The 25061-nt window shown below is 40.7% G+C and overlaps 2 protein-coding genes across 2 annotated transcripts in view; both read right to left on the bottom strand.

The window, feature by feature from the left end:
- Nucleotides 1-438: 438 nt before the first annotated feature.
- LOC136645214 (uncharacterized) lies at nt 439-2729 on the bottom strand. The gene is made up of 3 exons (XM_066621452.1): nt 2271-2729; nt 1985-2181; nt 439-550 (listed from the first exon to the last, which is right to left on the bottom strand). The coding sequence occupies exons 1-3, from the start codon at nt 2727-2729 to the stop codon at nt 439-441; spliced, it is 768 nt and encodes a 255-aa protein (XP_066477549.1).
- Nucleotides 2730-5125: 2396 nt separating this feature from the next.
- The window catches only part of SEC23IP (SEC23 interacting protein), a 45786-nt gene continuing 25850 nt past the window's right edge, over nt 5126-25061 (bottom strand). Inside the window, exons 12-19 of the mRNA XM_066619064.1 lie at nt 22886-22981; nt 21491-21706; nt 20254-20409; nt 18298-18400; nt 17005-17190; nt 15642-15801; nt 11639-11746; nt 5126-7004 (exon numbers count right to left, since the gene is read on the bottom strand). Of these exons, the coding sequence (XP_066475161.1) occupies nt 11665-11746; nt 15642-15801; nt 17005-17190; nt 18298-18400; nt 20254-20409; nt 21491-21706; nt 22886-22981 (999 nt within the window). The 3' untranslated portion in view covers nt 5126-7004; nt 11639-11664. The remainder of the gene's footprint in view (nt 7005-11638; nt 11747-15641; nt 15802-17004; nt 17191-18297; nt 18401-20253; nt 20410-21490; nt 21707-22885; nt 22982-25061) is intronic.

Raw genomic sequence — 25061 nt, forward strand, 5'->3', positions numbered from 1 at the left:
CATTGGAGTGGCTCACATCCACAGGTCGAACCCTGATCGTTCTGTGCACTGTGTGGTTATAACTGCTTATAAGTTGCGGTAGCACTTCCTTGTATCTAAAAGTGTTGTTAGCTGTGAAAAATCTCCACATTCTCGATTTTAGAGTTTTATTAAAACGTTCCACGATCGCAGCTTTGACCTCATTCCCTGTAACAAAGTGATGTACGCCGTGTTTTTTTAATAGTTCTCTCACAGTACGGTTTAGAAATTCTTTACCAGAATCAGTCTGCAATTTGCGAGGTATTCTCCCCTGCTTAAAGATGTGTTGAAAAGCGGTTGCCACCTGCCTGCCTGATTTGTCTTTCAAGCTTCTGGCCCATGCGTATTTGGAAAGTATATCCACCACTGTTAAAATGTACTTGTGTCCCGCGTTGTACTTAGAAAACTGTTGCATATCCACTAAATCAGCCTGCCACTGCGCATCCATTCCTGAAACAACCGTTTTGTTTCTCTTAAATCGTACTCGGTGCTGTTTGTGCAGTGTGTAAGCATCTTGCTCTGCAAGCCAGTCCTGAACATGTTTTTGAGTCAGAGATTTACTTTGCTTTTTGGCCTCTCGAAAGAGCGTGTTTACCCCTCCAAAGCTCCCGACTGCCCCAGGTGTATAATATATATTTTTTAAAATTTCCTCATGCTTTTCCATGGCTCCAGTTAGCACAAAAACGCGCACAATCAGATAACGTAATTCTGTTTTATTTTCTTCTTCACAGTTATTTTCATTCCTCCTCCGGGTTTTTAGGGAGGCACGAACAGCCTAACGGCTCACTGAGAGTCATGCGCCCAAAATCCTCTTCAATTTCCTAGACAAGACAAACAAAATCATGTCTCACACATTTTTTCCCCCCTCAGTGATCAAGGTGTCTAGTTATATTTCAGACCCCCCCCCCCCCGTAAAATTTTACATACAGACATGCACGGACACCATTGCGGTGTCTTCTTCGGGACTTTCCAGATATCTTCACTGGTATCCCCACCAGCCGACCAATCTAGTGGCGCAACATCTAGTTCCCGCATCTGATTTTTTTAAAAAAGAAAAATGCAAAATATTACCACTCCACCCCATGTACCCGATATCGAAAACCCCTCCCCCCAAAAAAACAGCACTTTTTATTTTTTTGCTTACCGTGGACTGTGTCCAATAGGGTGCTGAATCCACTTCACTTTCCTGGCTGTCAGGCAGAGAACTACCCCTGTATAAAACCCCCTCTGGAGGTCCAATACAGGGCTCTGGTTCTTCACTCTCCAAGGGGGCCTTTCCAATTAAATCATCCATGTGTGTACCCCATTCAAGTGAATTACTACGCGGATCCACAGCATTATAAAAATTGATAGTTGTACCCAAGCACTGCCCGTCTATAGTCTCCATTTTTATTTTTTTATTTTTTTTACACTCGGGCCAGGGCCTTAAATACAGGGGCATGCCAGGGCATGCCCAGACATGTTCCTGAAACCCTATTCCTATTGGTTCATTCCACCCTCCTCCCCCTCAAAAAAACATACATTGTGGGTCTTCCATTTTATTTTATTTTTTAAAAATCATACAAAGGTTTTCTTGCTTCTCCTTCACTTGTCATGAACACTTAGACAGCAGTGCCCTCTTGCAAGAAACTTTTGATACTTTTTTTTAGAAACCACAATATAAACATAGTCAAGGTAAGTGTAATCCTCCCCATTCACCAATGTATTAAGCCAAGACAACGGGTCAGGAAAGATATTCATGCTAGCAAACAGGCTTAAAATATAATCAACGGTTGTGGCAGTAAGATGCAAAAACCGAAAACTGTAAGCTATATTAATCACAGTGTTCAGAATTTCCTTCAGGTAGATTCTTTGACACACAACTTCAAAGAATCCTATTCTATCAAAATTACTCCATTGTCTGCAACAGTGGGCTTCCTCTTTCTTGGATTTAATTTTACATCCTATGCAGCAGTCAAGTAAATACCCCTTATAGCAATGCTTAAGAATCACATACAATGCGGCTCTGATCAATGATTTCATAGCGCCTGAGCGGCAATTAGGGGTGAAATGCTCCACCCGGGTCTTCTGAAGGCCTAAAATTTCACGGAAACTTGTACAGTCATTTTCTTCTTGATTTCGTGGATCCTTCCAGGTATTTGGAGATCCGGGACATTCTTTCTCCTTTTTTTAAAAAAACAAAAAAACAATCTTAATTTCTAGTCCATTAATACAGATGCAATGACGATCAACCATAAATATAAAAATGTTACCTGCGCAATCTTAATTGCTGCAGCCTTAGGATACTCGGACACCGAGTGGTAAAACACAAACCCGCAGTCACAGCCAATTGGTGGAAAACGCACAGTCTCTTCATCCCAAGCCAACTTAAAAAGAAGCTCCATAGGTATCGGCCTACGAAATTCACCATTGACATCGATTTCACAGCAGCGGCTTTTCTTCCTCGGAGGAGAATCCATCAATCGCTCAGAGCCGGAAGCCCGGTAGGGAAGATTCTCAAACACTGATCTAGCCGCTCTAGTGTTAGGCGATTCAGGGATGTCCAGGGTCTCCCAGGGCGGCACGTTCTCCTTCTCTTCTTCGGGGCTCTCCATCTTGACCACCACCATAGTGTGATTTTCACTCTCCTCCCCGGCAGGGGATTCGCACTCCAACTGGGGAGTCTCGGTCTCAGAAGGCGAAGCGGGTGAGCTTTTCAGAGGGGAGGCCATGGCAGAAACAGCAGCAACAGCAAAAGGCTGAACGGGTTTCTCCCTCCCCCCCCCCAAAAGGACCTGTGCCTTAAATACAAGGACATGTCCGGACCTGTTCCCACTCCCCCTTTTTTCCCATTGGCTCCACACGGTGGTCTGAGAGCTATGAAACCTGCGCCTATTGGTCGGCGACGATGGGGCAAGTTGTTTGAGTGGTCACATGAACCCCTTTCCCACACTTTATTGGCGGGCTCCTTTTCCCGCCAAACCAAATGTCGGGGTGCTACAAAACCCTTCCCTAGCGGTCGAGGGGAACGGGGCGAGTTGTTTGAGTGGTCACATGAACCCCTTTCCCACACTTTATTGGTGGGTTCCTTTTCCCGCCAAACCAAATGTCGGGGTGCTACAAAACCCTTCCCTAGCGGTCGAGGGGAACGGGGCGAGTTGTTTGAGTGGTCACATGAACCCCTTTCCCACACTTTATTGGCGGGTTCCTTTTCCCGCCAAACCAAATGTCGGGGTGCCCCAAAAACCCTCCCCAGTGGTGGGGGGCAGTGGGAGGAGTTGTTTGAGGGGTCACTTGAACCCCCTTAGGGGGCGGGATTTCCAGTAAAAAGGGGCGGGACCAGCTGTCAAAGATAGTTTTGACATAAGGTATGTACTTCCTACTACTTACTTTAAATCCATTTTGACCTCAAGAAACTTTCCTTTGATTGCAATGATCAATTGAAATTTAGCACAACTATGCCATGTGAGGATAGCTGTGCTCATATTGAGACACTGCTGCTCTGTGGACCTCAGGGTAATTTTGTTGGCCACTGCAGTATGGCGCACTGCAGGATTACTCTTCCACTTATTTCCTTGCAGCATCCTTAAGTTGCTTCCTCCTTTAGCATCAGTGTATCTGGCAAGACATTTGCCAGGAGCCTTCCTGGGGACAGGAATAGGTGATGACTGTGAGAGATGTGAGGTGCAGTCAGGCTGAGGGAAGGGTGGTGTGGTGGACACTTCTTCAGGTTCACATGGCAGGTAGGCATCAAAATGGTCCCCAGAAAGGTCCCATGTAAAGCATAGCATCCTCACCAGGTGACCTTCAGTACTGAGACTCTCAGAGATGCCCATTGTGGTAGGGTTGCTCTCAGAGATGCCCATTGTGGAGAGGGAACAGAACATGCAGGCTCCTGTGATGAGGATAATAGTGTAAGGCACCATCTCCCCACTGACATTTAATTGCCATGCTGACTTTAAATTGATGGACCCTCAGTTGTTACTTACAGCAACCAGAGTAAAGAGAAAATGCCTCCTGTGAAGGAAGCTAGACTGCGCCACAAAACTCTCAAGCCAGTGCCATTCCCTACCTTTCCTCTCACTGGAACACAGGGATAAGTGTGACTGCGCCACACAATTCTAGAGCCAGTGCCCCTCCCTAACTCTCCTCTCACTGGAACACAGGGATAAGCAAGGGCTGGTGATAGCACAAGTTCTTAGGAGAAAGGCTTTTCAAAATCTTGGGGTAGCAGAACTTCACACTGAGCCAGAAATAACTTCATTTTACTGTTCATAGCAAACACTAAAATGATTATTTTTCTGTTATTTTACTCAATATCTCATCAGGCTTAAGAGACATTGAAGAATCTGTGAAAACACATTTTACCCCTTTTCACACCCCCTTTAGGGGTTGAATTTCTAAAAATCTCTTCTTATTTAGTCCATACATCATGGAAGGAATATATTCCACAAATTTCATGTTTCCAAGTTTGGACTGAGCATTGATGAATCAATCAGGACTTTCTTCCATGTTACCTAGAACAGATGATTGGCCTATAATATCCTGGGTCCCGCTCCCTCCTTTTTTAAAGATTGGTGTTACATTAGCTATCCTCTAGACCAGGGGTGGCCAAAATGTTTGGCCACAGGACCGCATGAAATATCTGGCGCAGTGCTGAGGGCCAGAAACAAATTTAAATATAAAATTTAAATAAATAAATTAGAGATGGAACTTAGATGAATGAATAAATGAATGAGTGGGCTAATTTACTCAGTCTCTCTGGTCCTCAGAACACCCTCCAGATGCAATCAGAGCACAGCTCTGGTCACGTTCAGTTGAGTGGGCCAGAGGCTTTCTGGGGACAAGAGGCTGGCCGTGGGCCGGATAGAGGCTCACTGCAGGCCGCATCTGGCCCCCGGGCCAAGGTTTGGAGAGCCCTGCTCTAGACTTTTGACACAGTGGCCAGAAGAACAGTGGCTGTTGAATATGTTAGATAACTGCATCATCAGCTCTCAATCAGACCAAAATGCTAAATCAGAAAAAGAAAGATTTAAATTATTTTTCCATCTATTGAGTAAAGAAAAGCACATGCTTGCTGAAATTATAATTTCTTTTTAAAGTATTCCAGATGAACACAATTTCTACATTCTGTACAACCAATTAAAACCGTTTAATCAGGTTTCAACAGTTATTTCAAAGTACTAAACAATACTGAATAAGTGAAAAGCAAAGCAAATTCCCTACAGGTATTTTTTTTCAAGTAGTTATAAGCATACATGGTCTGGATTTTTCTTTTAAAGATTACAATTTATTTGGTCTGCTTTTATACCTTCACTTTAGCACATCTCACACACTTCATACTGTTGTCACAATTCTTGAAAACCTTTGCACATTTTTCACACTTTGGTATTTTATCCAGGGCAATCCAGAATGCAATTTGAATACCAATTGTATAGTTCTGAAACCTGTTCGGAGACAACTTTAATCCAGGTTTTATTGAAGTGCTTTCCCACTTGTTATGCCATCTGAGAAAAAGCTGCTTCATTCTCCATTCCTCTGACATAATTTGTTCTGGTTTAACAAATGGCTGAAAGGATATTTCACTGTGATGAATGGAGCACCAAATACTCAAATTGGAAAAACAATACCAAGAACATCCTGTTCCGTTCTGAGACAAGAGTGAGAATTGCTGCTGAAAGAAGCATAAAAGGTTGCTGGAAAGACTCCTGGGCATCACAGTATCTTTTAATATTAGTCACAATACTCTAGCTATTAAGAGAGATAAAATAGCTTAAGGTAATACACGGCAATGAACCCGTTTCTGTTGGCCTAAGAATATGCAAGCTTTAAACTCATAAATCTTACACTGAGCAGAAGCTGATCACAACAGAGTTACAGTATTACGTCATTTGTTTTATTCCTCCACCTGGGAGACCAATACTGCAACAGCGGCCTATATAAAAAATAATGTAGATAAATGACCAAAAAAATCATAAGCTTCAAAAAAGGCTACTAATCCAAGAGGATCCACTGTATAACAGCAACAAAATATAAGCTGTCATATCATCATTAGCAGGAAAAAACTAGACAATATGCAAACAAAAAAATAAAAATCAGAAGTAGCAGCAGCTAAATCTATTAAACAATATCTCTGTTTACCACATATGTCACTAGAATGAAGTGTGAAGTGTTCTTGGCAAGGCCAAAGCTCCTCTTGAATTGGATCTTCACCGCATTCCTATTCTTACAGGGCCATAAATGCTTTCAACTTCTTCAAGTCCGATATCATACATAGATTCATCCCTCTCAGCTACTTGAACATCACTGCCAATCAAGCTTAATTTATTAGGCTCATCCTTTTCTACTCCCTGTGCAGAGAAAGATGCTCAGTGACTTGTGTGAGAGCTTGAAGCAGCTCTCTCCACTGCCTAGAATAAAAGTTCATGTCATAAATGTCAAGAAAATTCTCTCTAAAAGGCTTAGGAGACTTTTATAAAATCTTAGTAGAATGTTTATCAGTGCCAGGAAACTGGCTTCAATTGCGCCTTTCAGCAAATAAGATGTAAATTGGTATTAAAAGTAGTTTGAAGCTATAATGCACACTTTTTAAAAAAAGAAAAGGAACAAAATGATCTTTTTAATTAAATAAAAGGTTGTTATTGCTGTTAACCAAAAATATATATTTTTTAAAAACTCAAAGATACGAAAACACAAGTCTGATAAATCAACTGATCGGAACAGATTAGAAAGATTCATTTGCTTGCCACACATTTCTTGAAGTGTAACTTATGGTTGACAGATATTTCACATATGATTCAAGGTGGGACAAGAAGTATATTTAATTCAGAAAGGCAGTCTTGTTTTTCTCTTCTTCCCCATCCTCACTTTTTTTTTAAACAAACAAAAAAGAAGGCAGTATAGAATCTGAGCGCTGTAGACCAAAACCACTTCTGTCATATGTGGCTGGGGAATTGGTGCTGCCTCTTCAAAAGGTTGCTGGCAAGCCAGAAGGAAGGTTAGAAGTGCTGTACAAAAAAAAGATAAAAAAGAGAGACAGATAAATTAAATTTGCCATAGGTTGATGGATTACCAAATGAAACCTCTCTCCCCTTGAGTCCCAGCTCCCAAAGCCTTTGTCAGCCAAGTATGATCCAAGGGAGGTGAAAGTAACATGGGAAATGTGAATGCCTCTTCCTTCCCATTCCCACTAGGACTCTACTCCCCAAACCAACACATAGTTGTTTATACACTCTCCCACAAGACAATTTAACAATGAAAATGGGGCCCCCACAGAGAAGCTATTTTAATCAGATATACATTATAAAAATTCACATTTCAAAGAAAGAAATTCAGATTACACACACACACTCCTGACAGTTGCTCCTGTTACCGTCTTACAAGAAGATACCAAGAGATTCCAAAGAAAATACACCAGTGTCTAAATATGAAATACCATCGGATGCACTGAGCCAATGAAATCTGGAAATACATCCCACACCAACAGCTTGTACAATCACTCAGCATTCACATTAGAAGGCAATTAACACTTATTTTGCCTCACAACTAGTCCAGAAACCTAAAGTTGGATGAAGTCCTCTGCTTAGAGTAAAAAAACAAAAAACAGATCCAGAGATAATGGTGATCTTTTGCAAGACCTAACACAGGAACCGACAAAAGTCTCATACTCCATTTTCCTTCTAGACTTACAAAGTACACAAATTAACAATTGATTTAAGACTATTTGCTTTACAAATCTGTGGCTCTCTCTCAAAGCAGGAATTTTCTGTGCATAAGGTAACTATGTATTTTTCCCCCTCTCCAGTTAAAAGTCCACAGACATGGAATAAAACCTATTAGTGAAATACGTTTCACAAAATGCACTTAGTTATTCAGGCAGCATGAGTAACAAGTACTCAAGAAACCGATCAATGCATGGGAATATGGGAGGTACGCTCAGGCCTCCCATGCATTCTAATGGGTCAGAGCACTGCCTGTGAAAAACAGAACTATAGTGAGCTACAGGAACTCTCCACAGGTGCTATGCTTGCCCCATGGACTAGATCAGCGGTCTTCAAACTGGAGACTGCTGCGTGCCAAGAGCAGCCTCCCTTGCATGACTGGAGCTTACCATTCTGCCAGGGAGCCTCTCATCTTCGCACCTTTATCTCCCCCAAACCTCGCAACTGTCAGACTCATCTGTTCGCAAATCCAGCTACAAAGTCTCCTGGGATGACAGAACATGGAAGCAGCTGGCCGGCACAAGGTTTGGGGGAGACTGGGTGCAAAGATGAGAACCTCCCCTGCAGAACACTAAGCTCCATTCACATGGGGGAGGGTTAGCATGGGTGGCAGATCTGGTCCACGGGCAATAGTTTGGAGAGCCTTGGATTAGATCATGCCTTAAGTGTATACTGAATCATGAATCATAATAAGCATGAATCATAATAAAGTGTATACTTTATTCAGTTGCATTTAAAATGCAGTCAATCACAGCATTTCAAAAAAGCAGATGAATCGCAATCTACTCCTCTTTATGGAGATTATAAGTCAATAAAGACATTTTTTTTCCATTTAAAAAATCTTATGACTGATAATAGCAAAACAAAGCAGGTAGTTGACATTCTTCTTCATGCTGAAGATTTTGGTACCTACGCTATGGCAATACATGTGCTCTGGATATCAGAGCAAGCTGTGGGTGCAGGTCTTCCTCCTCTGAAGTTGTCTGCATAGACAGCTCATTTGGGGAGTTTACATGTAAGTTAGAAATACTGAAGTGCACAAGATTACAAGCATTTATCAATGTATTTTAAGTAACAGTTTCACTTACTATCGTTGGGGCTCAATGAAATACACTTTGGCTCATACCATGCTATTATATGCCATATTCATGTGTTTCTTGTTAACAAATGGTTATGACATAGAGCAGCATCGTATGAGCCAAAGTGTGTATTTCACTGAGCCCCAAGAATAACTAGAATACTTTCTAGTGCTGTGTGTTGTCTACTGTGATTGCAACAGGTGGTTCACACAAGAAGAAAACACTACAATATTAAAGCAAATAGTGCTTAATATCTCATATACTGATGCCACAGCCCATTTAGAGAAACTGGCAGGGACAGCTAATTAAGAAGTCCAAAACAAATACCTGGTGTAAGTTCAAATCTTTTAAGTCTATACACAAATGCATGCTACAACCGAACTCTTAGCAGTACACATTTCTCTAGCTAAATAATGCTGCTATGACAACTTAGCACAGCAGAGTGGAATTAAATGCGCTTAGTAATGTTGGCATCCTTCAGTCTCGGAAGACCATGGTGTCACGCTCTGAATGGTCGTTCTGGAACAGTATCCTCTCCAGTGTGCGAAGCCTGGGTAAAGTAGGTATGGAGGATAGGCTGATACCCGTGCAGCAAATCCCCCCTCTCCATGTCGCTGAAATGGTCCAATGGAAAGGCAGAGGCCAATACAGTTGGTTCCAGCGGTGTCGCAGGAGTTGCCAGAACGTGACTGTGTTCAGCCATGAACTGCCTCAGGGACTCCGGCTCCGGATTTTGCCTCGAGGTTAACTCCTGAAGCCTTTTCCATAACTGGATGTAGCCACAAGGCAGTGGAGGTTTGGGATCAGAGTTTTCCTTCTCTCAGATGAGCTGCCTTCCCAGGCTGACGAGTCCCATCTACCCGGTGGCTGTTTAGTCGCCTCTTATGACAAGTACAGCCAAACTGAGGGCCTATTCTTATCCCCAGCCCCCAGGGGAAGCTTGGTAATAAATATTTGGTAATCCATTGAATAAAAATTAAAAGTCAAGGTCAATGATTCAGGATTCAATCCTCAAAGGATATGCACACATTTTAGATTGTTTTCTGTTGCATTTTCCCCCATCCCACGGCCAAGTAGGAGAAATTTTTAATTTTTTAGAAAGAGAAACAAACTATTCCACTTCTTTGCTGGCACAAAGGCATGTGTTTCAAGAAATATACACTTTCAAGTCACTGAAACATGATAATCACACAATCCCTTCTGCCTACTGCATGGGAATGTTCTCTCTTTTCACACTGATGAACAGATTCTTTTAATTTGATCATGCTCTCACAGTCTTTCACATGCTGGTATGTCAAACCAGAAGCTTTTTAAAAAATGCCAGCACATGTTTGCACAAAGCTAGAAGTTCTTTTGACAATAGCTCCTTCAACATAGCAACAGCTTATGCATCTAACCACTAAGGGAAGATGCAAACGTTTCAACTGAAATGTTATAAAGAAGCCCAGGGAACTGGAAGCATGAGATAATTTCAATTTCTTGCTATCTCTTATATCTTGAATGCTTCTTGAAATCAGCAAATGGTGTCCTTTATATTCTAGGCCAGGGGTGCCCAAATCCTGGCCCTGGGGCCACTTGCGGCCCCCGAGGATTCCCAATCTGGCCCATGGGGAGCCTCCAGTCTTCAATGAGCTTCTGGCCCTCCGGAGACTTGCTGGAACCTGACTGGCCCAACGCAACTGCTCTCAGCATGATGGCCGACTGTTTGACCTCTTGTGTGAGCTGTGGGATGAGGGCTCCCTCTACTGCTTGCTGTTTCACGTCTATGATGCTGTAGCAGCAGCAGCAGCAAAGGGAAAGCTGGCCTTGCTTTGTGCAAGGCCTTTTAAAGGCCTTGAGTTATTGCAACACCTTCATTCATTCATACAAGTTCCATCTCTAATAAATTCATTTATGTAACTTTATTCAAATTTGAAATGTAAATTAATTCTTTTTTTCCCGGCCCCCAACATAGTGTCAGAGAGATGATGTGGCCCTCCTGCCAAAAAGTTTGGACACCCCTGTTCTAGGCCATCATGAACATGAAGAAAACACAATACAGGTATAACTTAATTATCCATGGATTTTTCACCCACAATTTTATCTCAATGCAATGAGAAGGGCCCTTTCAACTAAAGGAAAAAACTGACAATAGCCGTGTTAATGTGGGAGAGGGCAGCTGGCAGACAATTCATCATTTTCTCTCCAGATCCTTAGAACAGCTTCACTCCATGGTAAGTGACACCTTCCTTCCCCCTTAGTATGTGAAAGAAGGCTAAGTGGAAGTGATTATTATCTCCTCCATTTTTTCCCTGCAATGCAGCTCCTGGTGAAAGGAGGGGTTGCTGGCTCAGAGTGAAGCCTTTCTAAGAGCCTGGAGAGAGACTGATTGTGTGTCTGATGCATTACAAAGGACAGCAAGGCTGTTTTTAAATCACCTTGCAAAGGGACATTGTTTTTTAAATGATTTGCTTTCATGCGATTTTTGCCATCCATATGAGCTCTGGGAACGGAACCCTCACAAAATAAGGAGACTCAACCTGTAAGTGACTTCTAGTATCATGCCCTCCGAACTTGCCTGGAAGGAGAAAGTAAGGAAAATATGAAGCTGAAATAGATTTTACTTATATGGAGATGACAAAAAAAAGGAGCACCACATAGCAGCCCAGGCATGGGACTGAAACTTAAAAGTGTACAGTAAGTTCACATGCATTTCAAACAGGCTGGCAACTTTTCATCCTGGGAAGCACTAATTTATCTTAAACTTTACCTTCAGAATCTTCAAGAGCAGTTCCAGCACTTCCCTATCCTGCAAAAAATTCCATACTGAGAAGAGATAAACTTATAATGAGGCGTACTTACAAATTCTGAATGACGTTATCCATGTATCAATGCTGTGGTTGTTCAGGACAGACATTCACAGTTCTATAAATCTCTTTTAGGAGAAGCAAAGCAGTGTCTTCAGATTCCCTGTAGATTAAAAAGACACAGCTGTCCTAGGAAAGGTCTACTTTCAGTAAAGCACACTATTCTATTCTGCATTTTTGTCAAGAAAGACAAATTATTATTATTAAAAAGATTTATAAACTGCTTTTCAGCTCAAAAGCAGTGTACAGTTAATCCAACATATACAAATAATAAAAACAAAAACCACCAACAAAGATCCAACAAAATACCTAAGTGCTATCTTTAACACATAAAGCTTGGGCACTTTGTTTTAATCTTTTCTTTTCAAATCTGTCCCTCCTAGACTCCACAAGCATACTTTTCTTCTTCACCTCATTGCTGATTACTTAAGCTGGTGTTTCTCAAACTGTGGGTCGGGACTCACTAAGTGGGCCATGAGCCAAATTCAGGTGAGTCCCCATTCATTTGGGGAGATGTAATAGATCTGTACTTTTAAGTGGCTACCATGTATATGCTTCTAAAAATGATAGTCAACGGGGCTTAATTCTGGGTAACTGTGGATAGGTCTGCAGCCTTTGGCATGTTTGAGGAATTTTTTAAAAACAGATCAGCAACTTCTTGGAAGGGTTAGGAGGGCTCTTTATTTTAAATAAATTTTGAAATTTAAACTTACTGTAAACTTTTAGTTTACTTAATTAATTGATTTGATTTTGTCATATAGTGGTGTTAAAAAATTTTCCTGCTTGTTTATGTCACTTTTGGCCAGGGCATCACTTCCTGGTTAATGATATAACTTCTGGTGGACCCCAACAGACATCATTCTAAAAAGTGGGTCCTGGTGCTAAAAAGTTTAAGAACCACTGACTTAGGGCCCAATCCTATCCAATTTTCCAGTTCCGGTGCAGCCATGCCAATGGGGTGTGTACTGCATCCTGTGGTAGGGAGGCAGTCTTGGAAGCCTCATCAAGGTATGGGAACATTTGTTCCCTTATCTTGGGGCTGCACTGCAGTTGCACCGGTGCTGCAAAGTTGGATAGGATTGGGCCCTTAAGCTATTACCCTTGAACAATGTCTAGCCAAGACGTTCACAGCAATGTGTGAAATACAGCACCAACCCACTCTTATCCTCTCGTCTCTTTTCCTACCCATTTATGTCACACTTTTTTACCTACATTTCTCCCACTGCCTACACACTTGTTTCATTCTTTCACCAGTCTTTCCTGCTTCTGAACATTACTGCCTTGTGGAACCTCTTCCGGCTCCCAAGAGGACTCATATAGATATGATGATGAAAGCCTGGGCAAGGTTTTAATTTCAGTCAAACCCACAGTGTTCCGTTCTTTCACAGACACAAGACTATAAACATTTTGTTGACAATTTTATTTCTTCAGAATGCTGATTGCTATTTTATGCTCCAGGACATTATCCCCAAGATTTCATTCCACAAGAGTAATAAAGATACTGGGTACTTGGGCATATTCCATGTGCTCTATGCATAAAATAGCACTCTTTTCACCAGCTCTGAACAGAAAATCTTCTGTCCAGATGAGTTCTTATAATTTTGTTCTCTAGTTCTAGTTTCCGGTTATGCATACTATCATTAAAACCATAGCAAATTAAAAGTTGTTGTTGCTGTTTATTGTATTTGTTTTATTAATGTAGTTCACTTTGAGCTTCTACCTGAGAGGGAAGTGCGACTATAAATGAAAATTAATAATTTTGTGTTTTTTTTAATTATGTGATTAAACCCATAAGGTAGCACTTTTATCCTATTCAACTTCTGGTCTGCTACTATAACATTATGCTCTGCCAGTTCTTCATAGCTGGTTCTTTACTCCATCTGTACATTGTGCATTTCAACCCCACTTTCTGCTAACAATGGAAGGTGCATCCGTTTCCAATTCTAGAACCAACTCAGCTTTTCCTCATATTGTTCACCTATAAGGCCTCACAGTGTTGGAAGAAACCAGAGGCCACTTAGTGCAACTTTCTTCCACACCAAAGAACCATCCACATGTTCCACCATAAAGCAAACACCACAAGTCTGATTAAAGTTTCAGTCAGTTGTGTTACAAACTGTAAAATCCACATTTTGGAAGCTATGAAAAAATTAAAATAAGTTTTAAGCTAAGACAAGGGTATCTCCAAAGAACACTCTCAGGCAATGCTTTTCATGCTGGATTTTTGCTTTATGGAAGTCTGTTTCATTTAACTGAAGACTGGCTACATGGACTTCTTTCATGTGTGAAATGTCAATTGTAGAAAATTACTGTAAATATTTATGAATAGAAAATAATGCTATGACAACACGTTTACCTACTACCTAAAAGGACAACAAGTTAGGCACTGTAAACTGAATGACATCTTACCATCTTATTATTTAGATTAGGAAGTACTTTTAAGAACCCTATCAATCTCATAATTATAAAACGGTGAAAAACAAAAACCTCAAGATTGCCATCTTGTGGGTATCAAACAATATGCACCTATCTTTCAAAGCAAACTAAGTACAACCGAATGGTAAATTAGCAACTCCTGTGTTTGTCCTGTGGGTTTTAAAAAACAAATACAATAACGAACCCATGTACAACCGTTAAAATCAGTCTTTCAGATTACAGGTTAGAAAGTTGCTTCTAGCATTTCAATTCATTAAACATTTGCTCTTTTCCAAGAGAAAAAGGTTTATTTAAATGCATACACACACCATCCACCAAATTTATTTGTTCTCAAGAAACTCACAGCCCAATCCTATTCATGTTTTCCTGGGAGTAAGCCCCATTGACTCTAATGGGACTTACTTCTGAGTAGTGCATAGGATTGGGCAGCCAGTCATTACAGGCATCACTTACACAAAAGCTTTCAATAAGACAGTAGCACAACGCAACAAGCCTAAACCAAAATCCCTGTTTTACCCCACCTTCTGATTGCCTTAGGTGCTTGCAAAAGGTTGCTACTGCACCAATATTTGCACTATAAGTCTAGACTACATCCACTTCTAGGTTCTGTGGTTGCCAGTACTGCACTGGTACAAGGAGAGGATCCCAGGACCTTGAGTGGCAGCAGAGGCACAATGTCTAGTGGTCTGTACCACTAACAATAAAATTGTACTGGCATACAACCTACCAGAAAGCTGGGGCATAAGTAAATTCATTCTAGTTTCAAGAAATTCATGGTCAGACTAAGAAAAAAGTTACAATTAAGAGTTTTATCTGATCAAAGAGGAAGAGTCTTTGAACTGATCCCCTAATAAACAAAATGCTGCCAGGAATATTTGGATGTTTAAAAAGTCAATGATTGCCCATTTGTTGTAATATAGGTAATACAGTCCTACTATCTGTTAAATAGGCCATACTACTCCTCAACTAGTAAAGCAAAATGCTGCCAAAATATTTATGTCACTAACAGCCCAATCCTGAACTCTCTAGCACTGGTGGTATGAATGTACCACCGCTGCTGGGTGTCACAAATGAGCCATAAAGCACATTTATGGCACCTGCAGAGCAGTACTGGGAGTACTAGCACTGGGCCAGTGCCATTCAGATGATGTGTGGCCGTGGGGGTAATACTGTCAGGCAGTGGTGCAGTTTTTTGGGGTAGGGGAGGGCGGGACCAGCCCAGGAGGAGGCAGGACTGATAAAGGCCTCCTCTGTTGGATCCTATCCCCATGTCAGGCTGCAAAGCCCGACACGGGTTTCTCAAGTCTGCACCAACAAAACAGCTGACGCAGATGAAGGTAGCCCCAATGTGGGGCCTGGGCTTTCCTCAGAGGGGTGAGGAGTGGAAGGGAATAAAAGTCCAAGAACATAAAGATTGCTGTAAATCTTACATTCTATCACTGTGGGTAGAGAGAGCTCCAATCCTTTTGCTATTTCAAATTGAGGTGACAGCTGAAATAAATACAGGTGAGGAAAGCAGTGTTGCACTATGATGTATTATATTACAATAAAAACAATCTTACCAATAGCACAAGTGACTCTGTAGAGCAAACAGATATTCATTAAAACTTTCTATGGGTTTTTCTTGCAAAACATAGTCAATTCGACGGCCTCCATTTAACAAGCCAACTTTTATAGCCAAGTCTTCATCTTTGGAAAGATCTGGACTTTCAGTTATCTTTTCTGTACAGTAGAAAAGAGAGGACAAAGTACATCACAAGTCAAATCCTCCCTTGACAGAGCTTTCTTGCTCTCTACATCAATGTTTCTCAAACGGAGTCAGGACCCACTAGGTGAGTTGCAAGCCAATTTCTGGTGGGTCCCCATTAAGTGAAATATTTTATTTTTAATATATCAGACTTGATGCCTCCATGGTATGTGACTGCATTTGGGGAAATGTGAGACACATCTGTAGTTTTAACAGGCTACTATTTATATGCTTTTAACAATGAACATCAATTGGGCTTACTCAAGGGTAAGTGTGGATAGGATTACAGCCTAGAATTGTTTAAAAAAAATTTCCTGCTTGATGATGACATCACTTCCCCAGTGGGTCCTGGCAGACTGTCATTCTAAAAAGTGGGTTCCAGTGCTAAAAAGTTAGAGAACCATTGCTCTACATTACATCTTCTCTGCAATAAACCTATTAGTTGTTTTACAACAACCCCCTGCTTCCTGCTTTAGTCTGGATTATTAGATCTGTATGTTTCTCTTAACTGCAGATAATGTCTTGACATCCAGTCTAGAGAATATGGTATAGAGATATTTAAGCAACAAAACCTCAATACACATACGACATCATTAAATTATACCACCAAAAATGGTTGGGATTCCCTTTCCCCAAGGAGCCTCAAACTAAGCTGTGGGGCTTACTCCAGGCACTCAAGGAGCCTCCAGATTTGTGTTTCATAAAACAGCAGCTCCTCTCAGGCACCAGCTTTCACAGCTGGTTCGTGTTCAGACATGGAGGGTTCATTGTTCAAAAACCAAGACAGGCATGTCCAATGTAGCACTGGGGTAACCTTCTCCCAACATGGCTTATTTTTTGCAAAAGGAAAAGATGCTTTTCTGGTTGGAAGTACACCTTTATACCACACACTTGACTGTACTTATAGTTGTATTCTATGTTACACAGAAGCTCTTCTTCAGAACAACTACTTAAAAAAAAATACAAAAGTTTTTTAAAATTAAATGAAAAGAGTATGCTGTGTACATTGGGGGGATTATCCAAACGCTTAATGGTTAGATTTTCAGAGCAAATAGTGACAAGTAGAAAGCTAAGGCCAGATTGAAGGAGTCCAGAAGCAAAAACAGGTAGCTTCAGTACATTTGAGGTCTGACAAGAACAACAATTTCTAACAGGCTGACAGTCATGCACTCACTAACCTTCTGCCTCATCCTTTTCTTCTTCCTCTTTAATCTGATGTGCCACCTTTTCCAATTCTGCTTGGAGCTGGGTGGAGGAGGTATGAGCACGTGCAAATTCATTAAGGGTTTGCCAAGCACTTTTCAAAGAGCTGATAAAACCCTGTTTCAGGTCTGATCCCATACGAGAGAGAGAATCTTTCAGTTCTAAAATGGAAACATTCCCCAACAATTAGGAAAAGCTTAAATAAGAATGATTAATTATATGTAAACGTAACTCAAAAAAAAAAAGAAACCGTTATTTATCAAATTATGAGTTTTAGAGAACATTCAGAAGAAAACACAGAATAGCATTTCAACTAAGGAGCTATTCTGCCACCTTCAGGAAACAGTGGGCTAGGAGCACTCCTAAGTCATAAAATCAGCTTGACAATATCAAATCAAAAAGGAGGCTTCTAACATTTTCCTGTATATGAAACAGAAATGGAAGTAATTTGAAAAAGTAAATTTGTTACTGGGTTTGTAATGCAATGTTATGATACACTTTAAATTTAGGGCTCCTAGACCTTTAACAATTGTATACAACAGGGTATTTCAGCAGGTACAGCTTGTCATCTGTGAGATGACAAGTTGCATCTGCTGAAATTCCAACTAATTGATAAAGGTCCAGGAGCCCTAAAGTTGAAAGGCTGGCCACCCCGGGATACACTCAGCAGATGATACTTAGAAACAAAAATTTAAAATGCAAATGTATTTTAACCTTGTATCTCAGGTGGTGTTTATTATAAATGAAACATTTGACCACAGCACTTGCTATTATTTGCAACTATTCACAGAGAAGATGTCAGAGATTAGTTCCTTGTGGATCATAATCATGAAGAACATCACTTCTAATATACCTCTTATAAATAAACAAACAAAAAGGCACCATCTACACTCCTAATCTGCATGCTTAATTAACCATATTTAGATATGTGGATGCTCCACACTCTTTCCCCAAGGTCCAAAGTGGAAAAATTTGAAGTTTAAAGGAAAACAGAAAAAAAAAATTCTCTTTCAGAAAGATCAGTGAAGTTATGGTAATTGTATTTTAGGGACTTTCATTTCGGAACTCTCCCACTCACTTTCTTCCTCCCTTCCACACGCAAAGCAGGAGTTTTATTTTTCCCCCTATTGCTCCATTGCTTTTTTTATTTAACAGAGGATTTATACCCCACCTTTCCACCCATCAAAGTATTATAATTTTCAGGTATCTATGTACTATTTCTGCTATCAAATAATATACTAGAAAATACCTGAATACATTTTGCTTACCAAGGTGAAGTCTTTTTCTGCCTTTGTGATGTGGAATGAGAACTGGTTTTATGTCAAAATCCGAAATTATCATAGGTTCTAATCTATAAGCCACTGGATCAAGCTGGAAACAAGAGTGAAAAACCAAAGTAATCATAAATATATGTTTCAAATGCCCACACTGATATCCAAAGCCATGTTAACTATTTCTAAATGCTAAAGAGGACTGCTGCTTCTGAAAAACCAGATGTTCATGCCACTTGATAAACTGGTTTTGAGACAGAAGTGAAGTAAGTGCAAAAGCTGCTTTTGTGGGCAGCTTTTGTGGGCAGCATGAGGGTAGGGAGAAGAAATTGCCACTCAGGGTCAAACTCACTATTGGACACATCCAAGCATTTCCATTTGCTCCTGTTATATTCATGTGACAGTTTAAAAAGTATTTCTACAACTCTGCCAACACACTATAGCTTATGTGGACATCTGATGATTAGCATCTTAAGAACCAAACAAGGAAAAACATCAAATCTTAGATGTTCTGTAGAACATAAGCCCCAATTCACTAGCTGAGTTACACAAACAATGGTTCTTACACACAGATTATGCAGTGCTCCTGCAAAGAATCTCACTGCCTTCAGCACTTCTGAAATGCTTAAAAGATTTCATCCAGGATGACACTGAGCTTATACAGAGCTCTGGGTGAGCAACTCATGAGGGTAAAAATATTTACATACAGTATGGAAATAGCACTTCCCTTGGGTCTGTTAAAGCATAAAATTAGTATATGGATTAGATTTAAAATAAGAAACTTAACCAAAAACAGCTAGATAAGCATTAATACTGCCAATTAGTTTTTAAAATCTGAGAAAGAAAGAAAGCATTCTTTCTCCCCAGCAATGCACAGGGAGCCAATATTAAATATGTTGATTTGTTAATTTCTCAAATACTTAACTGACAGCAATGTGACTGCAATCCAGCACACATTTCCGAAACATTCAAGTCCCAGTGATCTGAATGCTACTTTGGGTCAACCTACGCAGGATGCTAATGCCCCACTGTGTAGCTGCAGGTCATTGTTCAAGTACTACATTTAGGGTTAAAGAGCAGTTTCCTAGAGGCAATTCTTACCTCTGCACTGTTTTCTGATGAGTTAAAAGCCGTGGTTCCAATCCAAACTGCAGACCAATGCAACTGGTACTCACAAGCAGACTTAAGCCTGCAACTACACTTCAATGCAGCCATTTTCAACCACTGTGCTGTGGCACACTGGTGTGCCATGGATGGTCCGCAGGTGTGCCATGGGACTTTACGGAGGGTCATTTATTAGTAGGGCAACTGGGGGATTTAAGGGCCAAATCCTATCCAAATTTTCCAGTGCCGGTGCAGCTGTGCCAATGGGGTGTGTACTGCATCCTGTGGTGAGGAGGCAATCAGAGGCTTCCTCAAAGTATGGGTACATTTGTTTCCTTACCTTGGGGCTGCACTGGTGCTGAAATGTTGGATAGGATTGGGCCGCCTATCAGCAGCATGGTGTGTCTTGTCAATGGTCAAAAAACTGATGGTGTGACTTGACCATTTTAATGCCTTGTTAGTGTGCTATGAGATGAAAAAGGCTGAAAATTGCTGCTTTAATGTATTTAACATCTCCCCAGCAGCTCTTAAGTTCACTTACAGAGGAATCCTGTGCATTCACAAGTAAGCCCAGTTATGTTCAGTGGGGCTTATACTCAGGAAAGCATGCACAGGACTGCAGCTTTAATTCATGTTGGACCAGGACAACTAGTTTGTAACAAGCCAACTTCATATTATGTGCCTAACACCTACCCATTTTTGCAGTAGTACCTGAAAATATACCAGAGATCAGTTTTCAGTCTAAGAATTATTTTCTCTTGATCTTTTAAAAAGATGCAATTAGGAGTTAATATTTAGTCAGTCTATAGCCCCTTTACTGACAGCAGCTGAAATCCTGTTCTCACTAACCGGATGATAAATGTTGAAAAATCCCTTGCAGGTGGGAAGCCTGTAGTTCTCATCAATTTTTTCCACTCCTCTTACAGTGAGAAATACACCAATTGGAGAACCCAGAGCAAAGAAGATCTCTGGCTCAAAGTCAAGTGCACTGTATACCACAGACACCTAGAAGGTAGAAAATAATCAAAATAATTTTCATTTATCAATCTTTAAATTTATTGATTTTCATCACACAGCAAGTGCTACCAGATAAGCCTGTTCTCAGAACAAGCCTAACAAATATTTTTAATAAAAACATATCGTTCTGAAACCCTTTAATGCCATACTCTAGTTCACAATGTGAATGCTTTGTCCACTTGTACTTCAGTAACTAAAGGCTGACACCATTAATTGGGTCAGTAACCCATCCTTTAACCCAATGTGCAATCCCAATATCATGACACCAGCTCTGTAGATAGGGTGGTGTGCTACACTGCCCCAAAGGCAGTGTTTCCCAGACTGTGAGTTGGGACCCACTAGATGGGTCATGAGCCAATTTCAGGTGAAATTGAAATATTCAGTGAAATATTTTACTTTTAATATATTAGACTTGATGCCACCATGGTATGTAACTGCATTTGGGGAAATATTACACACCTGTATTTTTAACAGGCTACTATATAAATGCTTTTAGCAATGATAGTAAATGGGACTTATTCCTGGGTAAGTGTAGGTATGATTGCAGACTAGGATTGTTAAAAATTTTCCTGCTTGATGATGTCACTTCCGGTCATGACATCACTTCTGGTGGGTCCTGACAAATTCTCATTCTAAAAAGTGGGTCCAGATGCTAAAAGTTTGAGAACCACTGCCCTAAAGGGTTCGTGCTGCTGCACGAAACCCTTGGTTGCTGTGCAGTGGCACAGCAAAATCTTCTGGCACTCAGTGATGAAGTCATCACCAACTTCTGATTCATCTGAGCTCTGCAGCTTACTGAAAACACTGGCTATATGTCAGGAGTTGGACTTAGAACTGGAAGACCCAGGTTCAAATCCCCATTCAGCCACAAAGCTTCTTGTGTGATCATAGACCAGTTACTATTTCTCAGCCTCAACTACCTCACAGAGTTGTGAGGACAAAAGGAGGGGAGGAACTATGTATACCACAGTGAGCTTTGGAGGAAGGGCTGTCTAAAAATGGGATAAATAAAAATAGGCAGTTCCATCAGTTAGGAATGAAGTAGATGGTCTTAACTCATATGGCTTACCTGACCAGTACCCACTTCAAAATATTTATAGTCTATGGAGGCAGAAGAAACTGAAGCTCCAACTGGAAGTCTTTGCTTGGATGAATCTTCAAGCTTTTCAGCTTCTGAAGATGCAGCAATACTAGCCACCTTCTTTGCTGTCCGAACACCTTCTTCCTGGTTCTTTTGCAAAGCATCCATTGCTGCCTTTTTCTCCAACAATGCTTTTCTCTGTTCCTATTGAAACCAAAGTTTTAAAACCTCAGGGAGAAAAAACAGCAAACTCTGTTCTAACCTATCCAGTTAAAGAATTAAGCATGACCAACTCAAATAATCTTTTATAATTTATTTTTTTAAAAAATATCCTATATTTTTATCAAAGCAGTTAACACACATTTAACAAACCAAGCAAAATAAGTTAATCAGCTCAACAACATTAAAAAAATAAATTAGATCAGTTACGTGCCACTAAAAGCTTGGCCATATATTAACCCTATAGGTGCCAATTGAAAACCAAGCAGGCACCTGACAAATATCCCTGGAGAGAGAGTTCCAATCCCCCATTGAAGGTGGGTTGCCTGAAACAGGGCCTTTACTAAAGATCTGATCATTCAGTCTGATCTGTTGGAAGCAGGTGGTCCTTCAGATACGTTCCAAACCATTTACCGCTTTATAGTTCAATGTCTGTATCATCATGCACTGAATGCACATGGTGGGGTTCTGTGAGCAAGTCCAGTTTACAGGCAAGTCCAGTTTACAGGCATTGCACTCTCAGGTGCAATGTTCACCACTTGCACCATTTTCTTATGTGTGAACTAAACCAAAGCTAGTAATCTGTAAATGAGGTACCGAGTTCAAAAAGTATTTGAAAAGGCACTACAGTTTCAAACTTTTATACATACTGTATAACCTTTTCTTTCACAGAAGAATGCTTTTCTAGTTTGCTTTGACCTGTATGTGTTTTTGGAAGACACGATGTGCCAATCTATATCGTTCTGATTAGTTTCCTGCCTACTTCCAGCAATGTTTTCTTATTAGCTTCACAGTATAAGTTGGATAAGAGAGGCCTCAAAAGCAAATCAATTTTAGCAGTTCTAGTATCTCCTTTCCACCTATTAACTGAACTCTGGAGAACTGATTAAATTAAGGTCTGTTAGGGAAGATACCGACCAGGTGTGTTATTTCAGATGGCTGGAATAACGATACGTTCTACTGGGAGCTGAGGCCTAGAGGTAATAGTGTGGGCCAATATACAGTATCAAGTTCTTCTTGGGTTTATTCCGCAAGCCAAACACACAAAAATTGGTGTCACCATGCTTATTTTTTATTTATGTAAGTATCTCTATGGTATTAAAATATTGTAGCAAGAAAACAGAGGCTTTGAAGAAATCTTTGGCTTACAAAGAAATTCCCTACCTGTTTGGCTGCTCTGTCTTTTACAAAGTTTGTTATCTTCTTTCGTGGCCCAAGAGGTATTCCCATTTCCTTCAGGTCATCAACAGTGCACATCAGCTTTAAACAAAAACACACAGCACATTTTGTACCCAAAGAAGCAGAAATTACCCTCTTCAAAATACAAAGAATATGAAAGTCTCATCTCCGTAACATGTTTGGGAAACAAAAACCACACACCCCTTTTCAAAAGTTAGTAAGACCAGATAACAAGGGGAACATTTTCTGGGAACATATTCCTCAAGTGAGACTGACCTTTCTATGGAGGTACTGAATAGTTGGGAAAGGCAGAGAAAGAAAATAGAACAAGAGCAAGAGACTCAAACAAAAAGAAACAATATGATAAAAACAAAATTAGGGAAGCACCTATGTATGGTATAAATTATCACTCAAAGTGATCAGCATGCCATACTGACAGAACTATCAACCCATAAAACAAACAGAACACAGTTTCAGATATAATCAATGGGTAGCATCTAGACTTTTGGGCCAGTGGGACACTGCACTGCAACATTGACAAATGTTTCTTCCTTGAACACAAGAGTCATGTTTATACAAGGGGTACTTGGGCAAGTCAAAGTCACCTACTGATTGCAGAACAAGCTTCTGCTGACAACGTACAGCTTGCCAAAGATCTGGGTGCCATTCGATGTATGTCCAAAACAAGCAAAAGAAACATCTGTGTGAATTTAGCCACATAAAACATTGATTTTATTATACCAAGGTAGCCTTTTGCAAGGCTCAAATTATTTTCATATCTTAAGGGGGCTATTTATGACACTAACCCTAGTGCAGTGTATTACGTTTGTAGACATTCTAATAAAGGAACATCATTTCAGGCATTGGCCAAAGACTCTGTCACATAGTGTAACATTCTCATATAAAGCTTGCGCCCCAACAGGTCATTAAAATTTCCACCTCTTAGAGGCAGAGTTAACACTCAGTGCAGTAGCAGGGAACCTGGGAGGACTCCCGAGGAAACTGCTAAATAGATGTGTTTTCCAGAGGACCTCAATAATGAGGAACTCTTCGTTGCCAAAAAGAAGGCTGAGAGCGTGAATTGGGAATATCGCTAGAGACGACAGTTTCAGAGATATCCCGATTTTGCTCTATGCTGGATCACATTGTATCCCGGTCGCCATATTGGAGAGATTGGGATAGATGGTGACCCCCCCCCTCACTGCACACTAGATACAACATGAGAGCAAACAAAGGTTTTAAACTGTGAGTAATCAGTTCATTAAAAGGCTATAAAAGAATTGCAATCAAGAGGTTGGAAGGAGGGAAAGATCACTTTAAAATTATTTACATTGGCTGGCAGCCACCCAGAGGAGAAAGCAGCGAACTTGGATGTAAAGATGCCCCTGCTGGAGCATTTTTTTTCTTGTTGTAATAAGGGTGATTGGAAGAAAGGACGAACATAAGAACACTGGATCAGGCCATAGGCCCATCTAGTCCAGCTTCCTGTATCTCACAGTGGCCCACCACATGCCCCAGGGAGCACCCCAGATAACAAGAGACCTCATCCTGGTGCCCTCCCTTGCACCTGGCATTCTGACATAGTCCATTTCTAAAATCAGGAGGTTGCACATGTACATCATGGCTCGTAACCCATAATGGATTTTTCCTCCAGAAACTTGTCCAATCCCCTTTTAAAGGCGTCCAGGCCAGACGCCATCACCACATCCTGTGGCAAGGAGTTCCACAGACCAACCACACGCTGAGTAAAGAAATATTTTCTTTTGTCTGTTCTAACTCTCCCAACACTCAATTTTAGCAGATGGCCCCTGGTTCTGGTGTTATGTGAGAGTGTAAAGAGCATCTCTCTATCCACTCTGTCCATCCCCTACATAATTTTGTATGTCTCAATCATGTCCCCCCTCAGGCGCCTCTTTTCTAGGCTGAAGAGGCCCAAATACCGTAGCCTTTCCTCATAAGGAAGGTGCCCCAGCCCCGTAATCATCTTAGTCGCTCTCTTTTGCATCTTTTCCATTTCCACTATGTCTTTTTTGAGATGCGGCGACCAGAACTGGACACAATACTCCAGGTGTGGCCTTATCATCGATTTGTACAAAGGCATTCTATTAGCAGTTTTGTTCTCAATACCTTTTCTATCCCAAGCATAGAATTGGCCTTCTTT

This window comes from Tiliqua scincoides, chromosome 3 (assembly GCF_035046505.1).
Source record: "Tiliqua scincoides isolate rTilSci1 chromosome 3, rTilSci1.hap2, whole genome shotgun sequence".
Lineage (NCBI taxonomy): Eukaryota > Metazoa > Chordata > Lepidosauria > Squamata > Scincidae > Tiliqua > Tiliqua scincoides.